The following is a 19,016-nucleotide window of genomic DNA, read 5'->3' as shown; positions in this document are numbered from 1 at the left end:
CCCGAGCGCCGCAAGGAGTGACCAGGAACAATGGTCACAAGCTGGCGGAGGGAAGGTTTAAGTTGGACATCAGGAGGGGCTACTTCACAGTCAGGGCGGCTAGAGTCTGGAACCAGCTTCCAAGTGAGGTGGTGCAGGCTCCCACCCTGGGGGGTTTTAAGAGGAGGCTGGATGACCACCTTACTGGGGTCGTTTGACCCCAGTACTCTTTCCTGCCATGGCAGGGGGTCCGACTAGATGATCTGCTCAGGTCCCTTCCAACCCTAGAAACTATAAAACTATTAGGGAACTGATAGCTGTAAAATTTTCTTCTAGATTTTTCTTCAGATTCCACTAAAAAGTAGTCTTAAACATCAATATCTTAAACAACACAGCATGATGGCAGTGTCTCAGTTACAACATGGAATGCCCGTGAATAGGAGGATGGAAAGCAAGGACAAAACATACACAAATTGTGAGAAAAAAAAAAGTAGCCAGCCTTAATGCAATGTTTAAAAAAAACAAAACCAAAAATAACTTTTCTTTTCATGGAGTTGCCTTAGCACAAATAACAAATCAGGCAGGCAGAAGTGTATTGAAATTGTGAGAACATTACAGGACATTGAGAGGACTGGGCTATCAGAAAAAGTGAACCAGATCAAGTGATATAGATTCACAGATTGTAAGGGGCTGGAAGGAACCTCACAAGATCATCAGTTCCAGCCCCCCTGCACTACATAGGAAAGATAACTGGGGTAAAGTGACCCCAGTACAGTGACTGTCTAGTCTCCTCTTAAAGATTTCCAGGGTAGGTGATTGCACAGTTTGGGCACCCTGACTGTGAAGGAGTTTTTCCCAGTGTTAAGCCTGAAACAGTCTTCCAGGACTGGAGTTTGTGGCCATTACTCCGGTTTTCCACAAGGGTACCCTGGTGAACAGTTGTTCACTGCGTCCTTGATGTAGCAGTAAGCTGCTACCAAGTCCCCTATCAGCCTTTTTTTTTTAGGCTGAAGAGACCCAAGTCCCTCAGCCTTTCCTCATGACTTGCCTTGCAAGTCTCTGATCAAATGGGTGGCTCTTCTGTGGACTCTCTCAAGCTTTTCCACATCCTAGATGTGGAAAACTATGGAAAAATATGGAGAACTAGAGTAACAAATGGAATAAAGAGCAGAAAAAGTGCATTTTTAGTACTTATTCATGATCTATCCATTTCCAACTAATGAGCTCCAAAGTTTATAAGAAGGACCTGGGTGTATCAGTTGATCGTAGAATGACTGAACTGACCATGTACTCAAACCACAAAAAGGCAACTGCAATCCTATGACACAATAAACAAGATATTCCCAGTGAAATTAAGCATTAAATGTCATCATGCAAGGCACTGGGAAGACCTCATATAAAAGTTACAAATTGTACATAAGCAGCAATAATCACAATTCAGGAAAGTTGAACTCAAGCAGGACTTAGGGCACTACTAGAATGAATAGGCAAAAAAAAAAAAAAATTTTTACAAAAAGGTTTGAAGAGCTAAGCTTGTTTAACTTAGTGGAACAGAGGCTAAAATAGGATGATGATTGTCTATAAATACAACAGGATGCAAACACTATTTCAGGAAATATTCTAGATAAATTATAAATCTTGGCAGAATAAAATAAGTGAAAGTAACTAGCTATAAGTTCAGACTGGAAATTAAAATGGAATGGCTGCCTACTAGGACTGAAAGAAGCTAATATACAGCAGCTGATATCTGGCCAGTTAATCAATTGGAAATAAAAAAAAAATTGTACAATATGGCATAGTGACTCTTTCACCTCCCCACCTCTAGCTTTTTTCCCCTCCATTCTCCTTCAGGGTTTGCAAAGCACAGGCATGATTCATCAGACAGCTCTTATCTCCACCAACGTCAAGTCCATCAAATCCCGTGTCTGAAAATAGCACTTCATTAAACTTATTCAGTAGAACTGGAAATTTAGGAAACTTCTTTGCAGGACCACCAGCCCAGACTACATCAGGGTTGACTAATTTTCCCCAAGAGGTTAAACAATGGATTTGTACGGGATGATTTGGATGAAGATGATCTTGCCTGAGGTAGGGGGTTAGACTAGTTAACCTATGGAGGAGGCCCCTTCCAACACTACCTCTCTACAATTCTATGAGCCTATCCAAATTAATTCACCAATACTTGGAAAGTACCAGTTGTACAAGATTTATTATTCCCAAATATTTTGGGGTTCTACCACCATTATGCACCTGGCTAGCCATTAAAAAACTGGGGCTCTGAATACTTCCTATGTTGTTCCATACATCTGCTCTCTTCCCCGCCTAACATTTTCATGCCAACATCATTTGTTAACCCTAGTTCTTTATACCTACATTATAAGGCAGCAAGAAAAAAAAAAAAAGAACAAGTAGCAAGAGGGCCTTAGCAACACCCAATGGATTACTAAGCCTTAAATAGTTTAAGGGTGGGTTTACAGGCTAAAAACAAAAGTTACAGCACACTTTGCAGACACTTCTGGCTGTTCCAATACAAAAAACTGCCACACCACCACTATGCTGCCACCCCCCTATGACTGGCCTTTGGATGTAGCACATCAGTTTATAGCAGGAAGCTATGCATAAATTTAGAGACAGAAGGGAGTGGACTTTGTGACCTCAGAGCAGGGGTGGGCAAAATGCAGCCTGAGGGCTGGATGCAGCCCGCCAGGCCATTCTATCCGGCCCACAGGGCCCCTAAAAAAAATTTAGGGAATTAATATTTACCTGCCCTGGGCTGCCTGTCATGCAGCCCTCAATGGCTTGCCAAAATTCAGTAAGTGGCCCTCTGCCCAAAATAACTGCCCACCCTGCCTCAGAGGAACCTTTCAGTTAGCGTGTTCTTGATATGAAGACAGTGTGCAAAGTTTTAAGTGCAATACTGCAAAAACAATACTTAAACTCATGCTTAAATCTCTACCACCATCTGGAGGTTACACAGTGCTACAACATTAAGATCTACATACTAAAATGAAGATAATCAGCTTTATATCTTACAGCAGCATGAAACTAGCCATAAGTATGGCCACTTTCAGTGGTGTCAAATCTCTCTCAAGTTACCTCCTCTTTCATATTTGTTCTCAGCTAAGAATGTAGTAGTTTGAGATGTTTTAATATTCTAGATGGTTTAAACTGCTAAACAGGTTATGTAGCGCACACGAAAAAAAGCCACCCGAAAATAAATTACTACTTTATTTTAAATCAACTGGCTGCTTTAGCATGTATTGCACAGGCCCGAGAACTTGATTTGGTAGGGGGACAGGGGGAAGAGCACATTAACTATCTATCTTTTTCAAAATCATAAACCTCAAATAGCACTAAAAAACAGGTTTGTTAAATATACAGCAACTGCCAGGTTAGATAAAAGTTCATTTATTTTTCTCGTTTGAGCATCTGATAATCTGCATCTAATTTGTGCATATCATTTCCGCATTTAACATTTCAAAATGTATTTCTAGAAAATTTATTTATTTTGGTGAGACTCCCTAGAAATGCAGGAGTACTAGAGGACCTGAAGTTATAGACCAATTCAAAGTTTTATTTCAAAAGTGCCTTTTACATAGGAACTAAAAGCAGATTAGTTATTTACACAGTCTTTCATCTAGACACTCCCTGTCCATGGATCACCAAAAAAGTTAAGTCTTGTTTTAAAATAGCAAAAAGGGAGGGAAAGGAGCAGTTCTATCTACTGAGTCCTAATGCCTTTGTCCAAGCAGTAAGCAAAAAGTTTTCTGTTGCCCAGGAAGGACTAATTTTCTCCAAGCCAGTTTAGCATACATAGTTAAATTAGTTATTTCTATGACTATCAACTTTTTTCTTTTCTTCAGAAGTAGATATAAAATGCATTTTCTGGGCTTCTATTTATAAAAATGCAAGGAGAGCTCTTTTCCTTGATCAGAACTGAAATTTTCTAAAGCACATTTTAAGCCTTAATATTAGACTGAAAAAGCCTCCTTCCTTGTTTATCTTCTGGAAAACAAAATCTAAAAACCTGTAAGCAATGCAGACCACTTTTAAAAAAAAGCCATCAAGACCACTGGCTCTGAGTGAAGTACCATACCCAGAAGGTTTATACTGCAATGAGAAAACTACAGCTCTTTAAACCCAGTCTTCAAAAGTATAATAGATAAGCATAATGAAAAAAGTATAAATCCCCAGAGAAAAACATTTTAACATGAAATTTAAACCCACATTATATCCTTCTTATTCATGAAATTAAGCTGCACACATCTTCCCAAAGAGCAGTACCACCACCACCAGAATTTGGTTCCAGTAACGTCAAGTAGTCATTTCAAAGCAGACTCAAGTCTCTGGAAAAAAACTAGAAAACTCATCTGTCTTTGAGTGCATCCAATTTTTACTTGTAAGAATTATTTTCCTTCCTCTATTGAGATCATGAAGATTAAAAAACAAGCCTTGATTAAAAAAAAGTTACAAGTAATTTTGTCATTTAACCTATACTGTCAAATCAGAAACATAATTATTTGTAGTAGGCCCAATCAAGAGTAGAACAAAGAAATATTTCTTTGACTCCTGAAAGACTAATTCCAGCAGGCAACAAGTAATGTTGCTCAATGGAAAATTACTTCATGCATCGTGCTTCACATTCACAGGACAAGCTATCCAAACGGTGCAAAAAAAGTGCTTGATGCACTTGCCAGCAAGATGGGCTGGAGAGCTGCTCACAGGGGCCGTCATTCCCTCCTACCTCCCTCCAACTATGCTACACCTCCCAAACATGTGCAAAACAGGAGGGGGATGAAAAAAAAAAAAAAGGAGAGAGAGAAAAAAGAGACATTCTCCAGGGACACTTTTTTCTCCTTCCACATTTGGTTTTTTTTTTTCCCCCCCCCCCCCCCAACTATGCTACCCCTCCCAAACATGTGCAAAACAGGAGGGGGATGAAAAAAAAAAAAAAAGGAGAGAGAGAGAAATGAGACATTCTCCAGGGACACTTTGATCTCCTTCTACATATGTGCTTTTCCTATCCCCTCCACCCCCTTTCCTATACGTGCAAGTAAAGCACGTCCTGTTGAGTGTTATCACTCATGGCTCTCACAAACGAGGCGCTACATGGATACTTAAAAGATCAGTCTTGAAAGCTAGTTAGGCTAATAGGAAGTTGGGCAGCAAATCCCAACATCTGCTGTTGAGGCATCCTGTGGCAGTAGACTTGCATCAGAGTCCCCTTCCAGCACTGTGGTATGGAAGAAAGAAGAAAAAAAATCCACCCTGGGATATTTAAAGCCCTGTTCAAACTAATAACCCACTATTCAGAATAAAAAAAAAAAAGAAAAACAACAACAACAACAACAACATAAGATAAGATTGATACAAACAAGCTGCCAAAGTACTTTACATTTAACATCCCCATTTTTGCAGTTTATCATCAGGCAATACACTGTTGGAACCTGATGCATGTTGCAATGTATTGCTCTACTAACAATTAAAGTGTGGGTAAAGTCTGCCAAGGGAGGTTTTTGGGTTCATTTGGTTTCAGTTTTTTTTTTTGAGGAACAGCAATGGTCTTTATTGCTTTTTCATGAGGTAAAATAGTGACTGACCCAGAGAAATAAGACGACTCGCACTATTAGCAGCCTGCCTGTGGGTTAGACACAGGGGATACAGCTACCAAGGAGCTGCTGCTGAACAAAGCTATTTCAGAAGACCCAGCCCCTGGGACCTCACATGTCAAGGAGACTCCCTGATCCCAGGAACCCCTGTGCTACAGGATGCCAGAACACTGTGTGCAAATGGGTGCCTGAACACCTAGGGTCAAGGAATGGCTCTTGACCCCCACGTTTCTTGTTCCAGGATGTCTAAAAGCTGTGTCCAGCCCAGCTGCACATGCCACTTTTAATGAATCTGGCACACAGTGGGATCCCAGAATCAGGGATTATCATCTCAATCCCAGTGCCCCCATGTGTAGTATTTGTATGTCTTCTGGCTGTGCAGCCAAGCTGCACATTCAGTTTTTAAAAGTTCCCAGCAGGCTAGGACCCCTAGGATCAGTGAGAGCTCAAGAGTTTGCAGGTGTCATGCAGGAAGAGTTGTCCAACTCCCCCTAATCCAGCATTTGCTAATCCAAACCCTGGGTTCCTTACTGATCATGTCACAATTGGAAGTTGATCCCCAGTCCTATGAACTGTACCTCCTGCCATGTCAAGTGTGGCAGAAGGCACTGTTGTTGGGAACATGGAGTAGATCTGTATCATGCCATTAAGTGAGCATTTGCCAGGCCCCTTAAATTTTGTTATTTAAACTATACTGTCAAATCAGTACAGTTGACTGTAAACAGACAGGGATAATAAGAAATTGACATTATAAAAGGGGTGCATTTAAACAATGCTTTAAAGTAACCCTATTCTAACAAAGGTAAGATAGCCATGTATGTTATGACCCAGTGCATAAACACATTCATTAGTACAAATTAGTTTGAAGAAAAAAAAAAACTTTTTTTTTTGGCATACGACATGCATCTTTTTGGAGAACATTATGTAAAAGGAAAGACTTTTCCAGAGTCATAGCCAAGAGTGCCAACTGAATGCAGTAGTTCACTCACCCTGAGCAAGCTCAAAGCCTGCTAGTCACAAGCTAATGTTAACCCTTTCATAGCCACTGTCAACTGCCTGAGCAGCTAGAAAACTGCTGTCAAAAGCTGACAATTTAGCAGGAACTGTAACAGTTTAAACTGGACTCCACCCGTGTGACTTAGTGGCCCCCCCAAGAAGAGTAGCAGTCATTTGGACAGCCATTACAGCACAGTACCTCCATGCTTTTATTCCAGTGAAGGAAAACAGGGAAGCTGGTTAAGACAAGCATCCCAATTTAAAAGTTAGTCAAGCAACTGACTAAGGAACTAAGAGGCTCAGTGTTGAAGTGCTAATCCCATTTGACAGAAGTACCCTTTTCTGTATTTGTTTCAGTTTTATTCAGCTATTTCAGTAAAAATGACAAGTTCAAAGACCAAATGGAAGTTGACAAAGCAGCAAGGGGAAGAAGAGAAGCATTTCTCTCTTCCATTCCATCAGTGAAAAAAAGATCTAGAATCCTGCAGCACAGTGAGCAGAAATCTTCTATTCAGCTCACTCAGTAGGCATTTCCTATATGTAATAAAGTGTTAGTTTTAAAGCAGGCATATAATACACCTAAAGAGATATTTTTAGTAAATAAAAAGATACTGAATGCATTGCCAAGCAAAACTTGGATGGAAAAAAAAAGAGTCATAAGCAAGAAACTACTTAGTAACTGAAGGAAGTCTTCAGCATTTTGTAAAACAAAAGGTGAAAACAGGACTCACTGCATCAACCTCATACTTAAAAGTGTAAGTTTACTGTAAACTGCTTACCAGGAATATCAATTTTGATATAAAGGGTTGTGAATAAAAATTGTTTAGGGCCAGGCACTTTACCCCTAAAGAAAAAAAAAAACAGTTCTAGTATACATATCTACAGTGATACTACAGCCCCAAATAAGACAGTCTCTTAAAAGCAGATGGTCTTGTATGCCATGTGCATGGCAGTATCAGATCACTTGCCGAGTAAGAAACAGGTGTAAAGTTTCACATTGCTGGAAATGCTGACACACTGCATGCTAACTATAAGAAAAATATTATGTATATGTCCCTGGCAAATGTTAATCTAAAGTGGCTGATGATATTGGAGGACTTTTACCCAAGATTAAAAAAATAAATAAATAAATTCAAGTGTACTACCTACTATGTTAGATCTGGGAGATAGAACATCCTATTTTGGGGATTTGGGATAAAATTCTTGTTCCCAATGCCAGGCTGCACAGTCTAGCTTCAAGCATCCTAGATAAGGCTGCATCTTCAAACTAAAGCATGATACAAACCACATAAATGTGGAACATTTATGGATGGTTTGCCATTGTATGACATAGCAAATTGGTTGAATGTGTGGCATATTACAGTTTATGACTTGATTAATGCCCTAACCACATGATAGAAGGTAGTCCGGCAGGAACCAGAGCAGGCCAAAATTTCTTTAAGAAAGCCACTAATGTCTATATTGTATATGCATTAAACCTGCTAGTCTGTTAATATAGTCTTTCCAGTACATTCATGATGTTGTTACAACTGTAACAAAAGAAAGTGATCCTCCATTTATAGAGCAAAGCATATGAGAGATCCCAAATATACACTAAGCCCAAGTTTATCACAAAATAACTTAAGTTGTATCCTCCTAAAAACTAGCTTACAATACTTTAGATAAAAGAGTAGTGAACGCTTGGTTTAACAACAAGAAATAAGATTATTTTTCAGAAGTCATTTAAAAAAAAATACTCACTGTAATATCCATATAATACCGTGTCCTCAATTTGTCTTGAAACATTAGCATCAGCCCAGTCCTAGTAAGATCGAAGAAGAAGGGGTTATTTTCTTTCTAAACACTTAATCTACATAAAAAAAACCACTTATAAAAAAATTAAGTATGGTTTACCTAAAAAGCATAAGACTTGCTCTCATCTTTTCTAGTGCTATGAGACCTCAATAGGTTGAAGAAACAATTAAGAACATGGTAGAAAGAATGCATGTTTATTCTGGATTAGACCGAAGAATTTATGCTTTCATACTTTATTAAACCAACTCGTAGCTGGAAAAATTCTTCTTGGCAAGCTTACGAAGAAGCTTGCTAAGAAGAATTTTTCCAACTATGAGTCGTTCTGATGGAAAGATATCAGATTTATCCAAAGAACCTTATTTGCCCATGTCCTTAGACCAACATCGCTACAACCTACACCCCTGAAATAAAAGCAAAGACAGACATTTAATTTCAGCATCACAGACACTATTTTATTGTGTTTAAGTGCCTCACTGCCCAGAGTACTGCAGAGCATGGCGAGAACCTATACTGCCAGCATAACAGTTAGGAGGTTGGTATATAGATATCCTAAACGGCTTTGCTTCCCCTCCCTCCCCACACCATGTACAGAAATTCCAGCGGACAAAGCCTACTGGCTGCCTAGGGAACTAAACCCACTATAGGCTCCCACCTACTTCCCCCAGCCCTCTCAACCAAAAGGGTTCAATTTTTACTTCCAAGCTACAAGGCAACCCTGCACCCACCTGCACTGCAGTTCCAAGTACAGATTATTCTATTGACTTGGTTTTGAAGAAGTATGAGGCCATCATAAATACTGTATTCTTACATACAGCCCATCCCTTCCTGCCCCCTCCTGCCCAAACAGCCAGCTGCTGGAAGTTGGAGTGTGCATGTTGTGCAAGAAATATGGTAAGAGCAGGTTCCACCACTTACAGGTGAACCCTACAGTAAAGTATGCAGGAAGCAGAACAGCAAGAAGGCTCAGATCTGCTGCTACTCAGTTACTGAAGGGAAGTGATCTTTCCTTGTAGTTTCCCTTTCAAACTGAAAATGTGCATTATATTTCAGGGTGTATATATGCATGAAATATGGTAGCCTTGGTCATGAACTGATGCACTTTCAAAGAGTGAAAGCAGATCTATTACTGTTTGGAAAAGAAAAAGAAAAAGGTTATTTCCTAAGATCAAGTTTTGACAAACTGAGGGAACTAGTTAGTGAAGTCATGTGGAAAGAGGGGTTTAGGGAAATGAAAGAAGAGACAACCTTGAATTTCTTGAAATCTAGTGCAGCAAGTCCAGAGCATGCTGTACTTAGTGGCACAGAGTTGAAGCCTACCAGCACTTCCAAGAGCCTGTTTAACTCCTGTGCAGGCTGGAGCACATGTGGCCATACAGACATGACCAGAGCCCTAGCCATACAGTCAGTCTCTGGTTTGCTCACCAGTTCAGAACAGGAAAGTCCCCAGTGCGGGGAGGCAGTGCACATGTCCCTGGGTACCTACCACATGAACAGTTTGTGAACCCATGGGAGGTTAGCAGCAGAAGAGCTCTGACCAGCTCCACTTCAGGAGGGGGTTGTTCCTTGGGCAGGAGACTTTAAATTGCATCTGCAAAGAAAGCCAGACTACCAAACTGCTCAGCCTCATTCATCTGCGAGACTGGTTCAGCCTCCCTGGGGCAGTAGAGTTTGGGGTACTATATCTGTAGGCATGCACATGGCACTTTACAACTACAGCAGTTACACACGGCACTGGAATTTGTCAAGTTGCAGAGAAGTTGCTGTTGTGGAGAGGTTTGCATTCTCCTCCTCCCCAATTAAAAGCTACTTAAATGCTGCCTTTTTGCAGTGCCAAAGGGACATGTTTCTCACGAGAAGTTAAATACCTGTTCATGGCTTCAGAACTACAAAAAAGTTTCATACCCACCATGAGCAGACACACAACTAATCAATATTTTAATGAAGTTCAAAGATGCTGTGAATGAAACTAAACTGCAGCAACATTTTACTTTAAAATCCTCTGACCCCTGATTTTGTCTTATTAATACTTTCAGAATCCATGAGAAGTCCTGGACTCCCTTTTTTCTCTGGACTTTTGATCCATGGCAAGTCTGCTTTTTTCATGTCCAGTGTTTAGCCTGTTCTTTCTTACTTCCTTCAGATTATGAACTCCACCATGAGTGTAATCCAAGCTGCCTTTTACTTTCAGATTCTCAACTATTTCCTCCTTATTTGTGAGCAAGTTAGGAACCTGTCCCACTCCCTCTGGTTTCTCTACTATCTGTGCCAAAAGGCACGGCCTAAATATAATCCAGCAAATTTTGGATTATGCTGTTGGGTCATCCCCCCCTAGCACTTATCACAGTAAATGAAGTCTCACATAAAAAAAACCCATCAGATCCTGTTATTTGGATGCTTTAGGTTGTGAAAGCATTTAAGCCTTGTGTAACTTTTCTTTCCAACTTGGTAATTTATACTAGATATTCACAGCAATATTCCCCTTGCCATTCCCCCTTTACTTCAACTCAGACTTTCAAACAGGTCTACCCTCACACAATTTCTCCTTTCCCCAACCTGCAGTCACAAAACAAGGTGGACTGCCTTGTTGAAAGACATCCCTATGGCCAAAGAAACTAAAGCTTTGCAGGCAACATCTGCACAGCAATTATTCGTCTCTAGAACACTTCCATCTCCTGACCCTCACTGACCAGAGCCATGTCCTCCACCCCAGCATGCAAAGCCAGGAAGTCACTTTGGGTTTGCCTAGGGTCATACCTGACAGCATCAGGGGTTATGTGGGCCAACAGCCTGAGATAGCATTCAATGGACTAGGGCAATAGTTCAACCTTTTTAGGCTCAAGGCACCCCTCAGAAAACACCAACTCTTCATTTTCACCTTTCTGACTACACAAAGAGCAATTCTGTAGCAAAGAATTCAGGAAGACCGTAGCAGGTCAGAAGGTTTGACCCCATGAATTCCCATGGGAAAGCTTTGAGTTTACCTTGTAAACCATGTTTATATATTCAAGTGCTCACACTGCATGGTACCCCACAACACCCTGAAAGCATCTCAAAAAACCCTGGGGTACCGTTGTACCCTGGCTAAGAATGACTAGACTAAGTTGTCTCAGCAGCATACCTCCCAAGATAGTGGAAGAAGCCAATAGATGGGTAAGTTAATTTCCCTAAAGCGAGTTGCTAACAGGGGGAATGTCCCTGCAGAACTCCACTGACTCCCCCCTCTCTCCCCCTGGCTTTCAGAAAAAGCAAGCAGAACTTGATGCAAGTTATTAGCCCTTCCTGTAATAGCATGTTCACAGATTTGATACTGCACAAGGAGCAACCTTTGGCTCAAAGTCAGATAACAAGTATAAACAGAAAAGGAAAATTTTAGACTAGACTAGAGAGTCAATGACTGCATTCCTCAACATCTAGCCAACACTTGTTAAGTACAGTATAACTTCATGAATCCAGCATGTTTTGGACCAAGCACCTGCTGGAAATGTGAAAGTTCCACATTTTTTAAACTGGAGCAGCAGTGGCTGGTCCCAGAGCTGTGGGGTGGGTGGTTAGCAGTGGCCAGTCCCAGAACAGCAGCTGCACAAAGCTGCAGAACAGGGTAGTGGATGGCAGCAGCAGCCACTGCATGCAAGCTTCCCCCTCCACCACCCCAGGACAGGCCACTGTTACTCCCTGATGGAGAGTAGTTTTAAAGAAAAAAAAAGTGCCAGATTTTCGATAATTCCAAGTTTTTGATATCCAGATTTATGAGGTTATACTCTACCAAATAATGGATTCCCTAAAAACAATTTGTGGCCAAATATCTAGAGATAATCTTATTACATTTGCTACTTGCCAATTTTAAAACAAGTGAGAGAACCAGTGAATTTCAATGGAACTTGAGATAATCTAAACAACTGAACAAAGTTCAAGTCCTCTATAGTTTTAAAGTACTTCCAGATGAGCAAGCCACTGTATCATAAAATGTACCAACTCCTCATTCAGTTATTTCAGATAGGCTTCGTAAGTCAAACTCTTCCCTTAGCAGTAAGTGTTCGATATTCACTTGCTATATCTATAGATCCACACACACAACCCTGATTCCTAGGAAAGTTAAAGATACAGGAAAGCATTGCCAAGTGCTAGGTTCCATCTGGTTGAGATTTTTCTCTAGCCTGGATGATTTGCTATATACATATTTACACAATTACATAGGTTTACCACGTATTATGCCAAAAAGTTAATCTAGTAAAAAGATGTCTGTTTTCTACTTCTGATTACTGTCAAATTATAGCTGGATGAAACTAAAATGAAAATAAAAAAAAAATGCACATAGATTGCACTTCAAGTAGTTTTAGTTAAATAAGTCTACTTTGTTTACATGCTTAAATATTTTACAGCAAGGTTCAGAAAGCATTTTGTTTATATACAAGTATATACATACACACAATATAGAAGTATATTAAAATATTTTTAAAAAAAATATGTCCTAAACTAATGGTTTAGCACATAGGGCATTTTCCCCCACATGTGCTCTGTGTTTTTTGGTTTGCTTTAAGAGCAAAAATCCAAGAGAGCAACTCCAAGAGCACCTCCAATTGAAGTGCCCACAGCATCTCATGTATCAACATCCCCATGCTTCAAAATGGCAGTGGGGGCATTTTAACTAAAGCTTACTTAGCAGGGATGCTGATGCACAAGATGCAGGAGCCTGGCTGGAACATACCAAAACAGCACATTCCAGCAGACTCAATTAATCGAGGCTACTTAGACATGTTGTAATTACAGCATATCAGAGAGCCTCCGAGCATATCTACAGACACCCATAGTAATCAAATACTCTGGACTGCTCCCAATAGAGAAACAGAGTGTTAAGCATTGCAAAGTCTAAGTGGCTACCCCTCACAATAGAATCCAAGAAAACTCAGTAGTCTAGGCCCCCATACAGCACAGGTTGGGAGGGGAGAAAGGGTAACACAAGGAACCCACAGATAATCCAGAACAGTCAGCACAGTGAGCAGAAAGCAAGAGCACCTAAAAATCCTACACTTTCAGTTTACGCTGCAGTCAGTGCTGCAAATGCACTCGTTAGCAACTGGCATCTAGCACCCAAAACCTCAGTATCAAGCACTTTCAAGAAAGTGAACAGAGCACACCATTTTAAATGGCAGCCATGGCATCCACCAAGAGAATGCCTTAAAGCAAACTATAACTAGAACAGCTTTTCTGCACTGTGTGGAAAGGAAAGCAAGATTCCTAAAGCCCAGAAGGGACCAAGAAGAGGGTTGGGCACTAGCCTATTTGTTGGGATACAGGCAGCCCTTGGACTTGCAACAATTAGTTCCTGAAAACCACGTCTTAGGTTGAAATGCAACTCAGAACCAGTTTTCCTATAGGAACAGTGTTATGAATGGGGGATTGGTTCCTGAACCAAGGCCCAATACCCTATTTTCACCCAAAATAACCCAGAACATTGTACTCAATTGAGTAATATAGCTACATAAACGTATTTATATTGTAAATAGCAATCATATCAATTTGGAAGGACTTAGAGGTGACTTTGCTGGACTTTTTGGAGGGGATCTTGGTTGGAATCTGGGCTGCTTTCTTAAGGAAAGTGTCCAAGGAAGTTTGGACAGATGCTCCCCAAGACAGAGTGAACTTTTTCACTGGCCCAACATCAGAAAGTCAAAACAGGGTGTCAATTTATAAACGTTGCAAGTGCCATTCATTGCAACTCAAAACATTGTAAGTTGAGAACTGCCTGTACTCGCCTAGCGCAAGGAGCCTTTGATTCTGCCCTAAGCATTACTTGTTTAAATACAGTTTATACTAAACACTTGGATTAAAGAGAGTCCTTGGGATGAGAACCAAAACCCTAGGACCCCAAGCCCTCAATGACCCCCTCCCACACACACCTCCTTGGGAAGAGAGATAACACTGCTTTCCTTCTTGTACACTGACCCCAGAAAATTTACCAGTTTTCTGTACTGTGACCCAGCTCCAAAGAGGTAGAGTTTAACACTAACCAGCTTTGCCGAGACCCAGATGTTTAGAACAATTCTCCAGAATATGAAGTGGGTTTGAACCTGCTCAAGTGGGGAATGACACTAAGCTGGGTGCCCCACACCTTCCCAAGGAAATATTCCAAATCCCTGCATATTAGAGAAAACCAATAGAAAAGCTGAGTGGTACTGCAGACACTCTGGAAGGAAAAATCTAGGATCCAGAATGACTCGGATAGACTAGAAGTGGTCCACAACTAGTAAGATAAGATTCAGCAAGAATAAGTGCAAAGTCCAGCATTTGGGACAGAATAATTGCATTCAGAAATACAGACTGGGGCATGACTGGTTAGACTGCAGAGAAGAACCAGTGGTTCCCAGCAGATCAGTGGTTTTCAACTGTTTTCATTTGCAGACACCTAAAAAATTAGTGGAGGTGTGGACCCCTTTCAACTGTCTAGGTATTCACATACTTTTGTTTGATCACAGTCATCTTTCGCATACCTTAGACAGTCTGTGGACCCCCAGGGGCCCACAGACCATAGGTTGAAGAATACTACAGTAGACCATGAAGTGAATACGAACCAGCCATCTACAATTGTTGCAAGAGGCCAACAGCACACTAGGCTGTATTAATAGAAGCATCACCTGCAAATAAAGAGAATGACTCTTCCATTCCATTTAATGCTGGTGAGGCCCCACCTGGAATAGTTTTGGGCCATGCAATTCAAGAGTGTGCACAGTTTAGAAAAAGTCCAGCACAGTTTAAAAAAAAAAATGTGAGCGAGAGATTAGGGCCTGGAAAGCAATACTTGTGAGGATAGGGTGAAAACTCAAGCTATTTATCTGGAGAAAAGACGACTGACAGGAGATTTGATAAACAGTCTTCAAATACCTAAAAGGGCAATTGCAGCATAGACGGAGATGAGCTGTCCTCTGCGGCCATAGGGAACCATACTAGGAACAATGGTCTGAAGCTGCCAACCAGAATTTACACTGCAATGAGGTGAAACTTTCTGGCTAGGAGGGAGGTACAACAAAAGACAGCCCCAAGGGTGGCTGTGATGCCCCTTGGGAGCTACTCAGCCCATCTTTTAAGCATACTCCCATTTTCCTGCCCTGCATGACTTGATGTTAGCTTTTATTTAGAAATAGAAGGCTGCCCCAGGGATCCCCGAGCAAGATCTCATCTGCTCACAAGCCATGGTCTAACTGCTCACTGCCTTAAAGGCAATTTTGTGGTCTCATCTCCCCTTTTAGTCATAACTATGCCTTAGATGTTACCAATTAACATATTATCATCAATCAAATGGGCCCTTGGCCCCAGTCCACCTCAGCACCTCCATGGGTCCTGGGCTCTCTAACCTCATCTCAGCCCCTCTCTGGGCCCTGGGATCCCTAACCCCTTCTCTGCCCTGCTCCCAGGCTCTGGCCTTACTTACAGGCCTCTGGCCCTACTCCTTCCCCATAGTTCCCCTCCTCCACCCCAAGCCTCCAATTGCTGGACCTCCACCTCTCTTTAGTCCCACCCTAAATTGACAGTGTTATCCCAGCCCCAAGGCTATATTACCCACAAGCTTTCTTAGTGCCTATCAGGAGTTTCTTGTCCTCTGTAGCCTGCTCAAGAGCACGTCAGCCTCCAGGGACAGACTGCCTGCCCAGCTCAGGATTTTGACTTACACATGAACTAAGCCTACCACCTTTCTGAACTGGTGTCTCCTCCAATTGCTGATTAAGCCCTCTCTGCAGCCTTTTTCTTAAGAAACAGGAGCATTAAGCTTCCTGTTACAGTGGTGAAACACTGGAACAGGTGGTCTAGAGATAATAAATTTTCAAAGTTTCCAAGGACAAAGAGCAGGTTGGGCAGACATTTGACTGGAATAGTTTAAATCAGGGATGATTCCTGCCCTGAGGTGGCAGGGACTAGATGACCTTGTGAGGTCCCTTCCAGCCCTACTTTCCTATGATCTTGTATCAAGATGCCTCCACAGTTAAAGAGATACTCAGTGAGGATTTTTTTTCAGCTCCCAATTGATTTCAACATCTGAATGAAGCAGTCATTGAGCTGAATTAGCCAAAAAGCTAAAAACAGGCCAAGTAACCGCCAATCCGTGGCACAGGTGCTACAAGTGGCACAGGCAGCACTGTGGCAGATAGGGCAGGGAGCAGAAAGAGCATCAACTCAGGCAAGGAGGAAAAACCAAAAACAAGAACAAAACAAAAAACAGGAACAGAACATCAGCTTGCTCAGGGAATACGGCAAGGAACGGAAACCTGAGCAGCAGATTGGACAGACAAATCAGAGCGGTATTTGGGGAGGGTACAGAGGTAATTTGTGGGACCCCTTCCAAAAAGGTTGGAAACAGTCTCACTCTACAAAAGGCTACTGCTATCTAAAGCTGGTTTAGCACTTCAGCTCAGTGGTTCTCAACCTTTTAGATTTGAGATACCCCTTGATTAAAAAAGAGGTACCAGCTGTTAGCTTTCACTTTTTCTGCTTACAGAAAAATAGGAAGTTTTTTCTATTGCAAACAATGCAGAAAGACCAGAACTATGAATTTCTATTTAAAGTCTCTGGGTTTATATCTGTAAATGTAATGGTGCCAATACTGTGTGGCAACCTGCTGCACCCTCAAGAGGATATGAAGGTGCTTTAAGGTGCTGTGGCACCCTGGTTAAGAATCACCACTCTAGTTCCAGGAGCTTAGCTAGTAGTTTTCCAGTTAAGCAGTTTGACTTTCTTCAAACAGCTTGGTAGCACACGTGTACTACTCGCTTAGTGATGAAGTTTGTATCTTACATTTTTCTTAAGAACAAACTTACATTTTTTTTTAAACTCGAAATAAACACCCCTAGCATTTTTCTCTATCCATTGTTTAAATGTAAAAATGTTTGACAGTTACTAAAGTAGTATATTTGTACAGATACAGTTACCAGCGTAAAATGGTGGTTTATACTGGAACAGAAATGTCAAAGATACAATCTGCAAGCCATATAATCTGGGCCACAGTGCTGCCCAACATACACAGCACACACTGAGCCTGTCTGGCATGGGCTGTATGCTTTACAGGGCCAGCCTGGGATGGATGCTGCTTAAGATGCCAATGCTAGATTACCCCCAAGTGCTGGATTTGGAGCCAGTTCAGATCAGGCCCCAGGACTATCCCCACATACCAGATCCAGTGCACAGAGCCAGTCCAGCATGAGCACCACATGTGGCCCCAGCTGCATCTAATCCGCACTCCTGGCTGGGACCACATGTGGGGCTGGCACATGCTGCACAACATGTCTGGGGCTGGATTTGGAAGCCACTCCCATGCTCTTAAAACCAAAACAGCAGGCCAAGTGAGTTTGACAGCACTATAAAAACTACATCTCTTACTTAAAGGAATGCAGTTTGTCCATCTAGATGTCATTATGCATGCAGAACTATAACAGTATAGTTTGTGTGTAAAGAGTGGCACAATTTGTGTTTAGATAACCCTTAAGAATTAAAAACAATTCTAAATATTTGTCATTTCTTAAGCCTACTCCTGGAAATAGATCTTAGACCATAACCCTTTTTCATAAATAACTGTCAAATTGTATTGAGTTTCAGAAAAACTTAAGTCTTAATTTCTCAGTATTGTTTAAATCAGACCCTGTTAGTTCTTATGAGATAGAAGTATACACAAGCCACCTTGGTCTCAGCATACAGAGCATACTGAAGCACATACAGTAGCTTCTCAGATCATTGCCCTACCACACAAGTCATCTTGTCAAATAGAAAGACATCCTCAATACCTATTGATCGTAACACAAACAAACAAACGCAGCCACAAGATGCATGCAAATTTAAAGGACAAAAACATCCAGGAAATCAAAAACTCCATAATCAGTTGTATGGTAGTAATTTTAGCAGCTTTTAAAATGTGGAGCTGTATCTGATTTTTAGGCTATAGGCTTGCTTAGCAAAATGTAAAACAACCCATTTGATAACCAATTGTCAGAAAACAAAGTGAGCTTTAGAACATGTCTAGAAAAGTTAAAAGATACAGATTTTGGCAGATTAAGTCCACCAGATAAGCAAGTACATAATCACAAGTAACTGGAGTTCAGGAGAAAACTAACTCTTAGCCCATATGCTGTTACTTGTAACCCTGATTTAGGATCATGACAGAGTTAGGTTTTAAGCAAGTTTAAGGAGAATGAAATATTGGTTATGCAGGGGGATGGAAGTTCTTATGCATAAAAATAAGTGCTAGTTCTTTCAAGCCAAGTATTCACATTTCCCCACCCCCCTCAAGAAAACACACATGCCAGGAAAGGTATTCCTAGAACAGTGGTTTTCAACTTATGGTCCACAGACTCATGGGGGTCAGCAGACCACGTGTAAGGAGTCTGCAAAAAAATAAGTATAATCAAAAGTATGTAAATAACCACACTTACAATTCAAAGGGGTCTGCACCTCCACTTGAAATTTCCAAAGGGGTCAGCAAATGAAAAAGTGTTGAAGACTACTGCCCTAGACTATGAAGTCCAGTCCCCTGCACTCAGAAGGCAACCATTCAGCCAGCATCCTAGGAACTATTTACTGTAGTTCTCCACACACACCCCACTTACAGCCTCAAAGTACCTTATGGAAACAACCTAAAAAAAAAAAAAAAAAAAAAAA

General features: G+C 41.2%; 1 protein-coding gene across 2 annotated transcripts in view; it reads right to left on the bottom strand.

Annotated features, from left to right (window-relative positions):
- The window catches only part of LMBRD1 (LMBR1 domain containing 1), a 271,625-nt gene that overhangs the window by 243,123 nt on the left and 9,486 nt on the right, over positions 1 to 19,016 (bottom strand). For both annotated transcript variants that reach the window (XM_019520503.1, XM_019520504.1), the window contains exon 3: positions 8,325 to 8,385. In XM_019520503.1, coding sequence (XP_019376048.1) covers positions 8,325 to 8,385 — 61 coding nt within the window. The remainder of the gene's footprint in view (positions 1 to 8,324; positions 8,386 to 19,016) is intronic.

The sequence above is a fragment of the Gavialis gangeticus genome, unplaced genomic scaffold (assembly GCF_001723915.1).
Source record: "Gavialis gangeticus isolate Ggan-Ray unplaced genomic scaffold, GavGan_comp1, whole genome shotgun sequence".
NCBI classification, from domain to species: domain Eukaryota; kingdom Metazoa; phylum Chordata; order Crocodylia; family Gavialidae; genus Gavialis; species Gavialis gangeticus.
The sequence above is the reverse complement of the archived record's forward strand: the minus strand, read 5'-3'. Positions and strand labels throughout refer to the sequence as shown.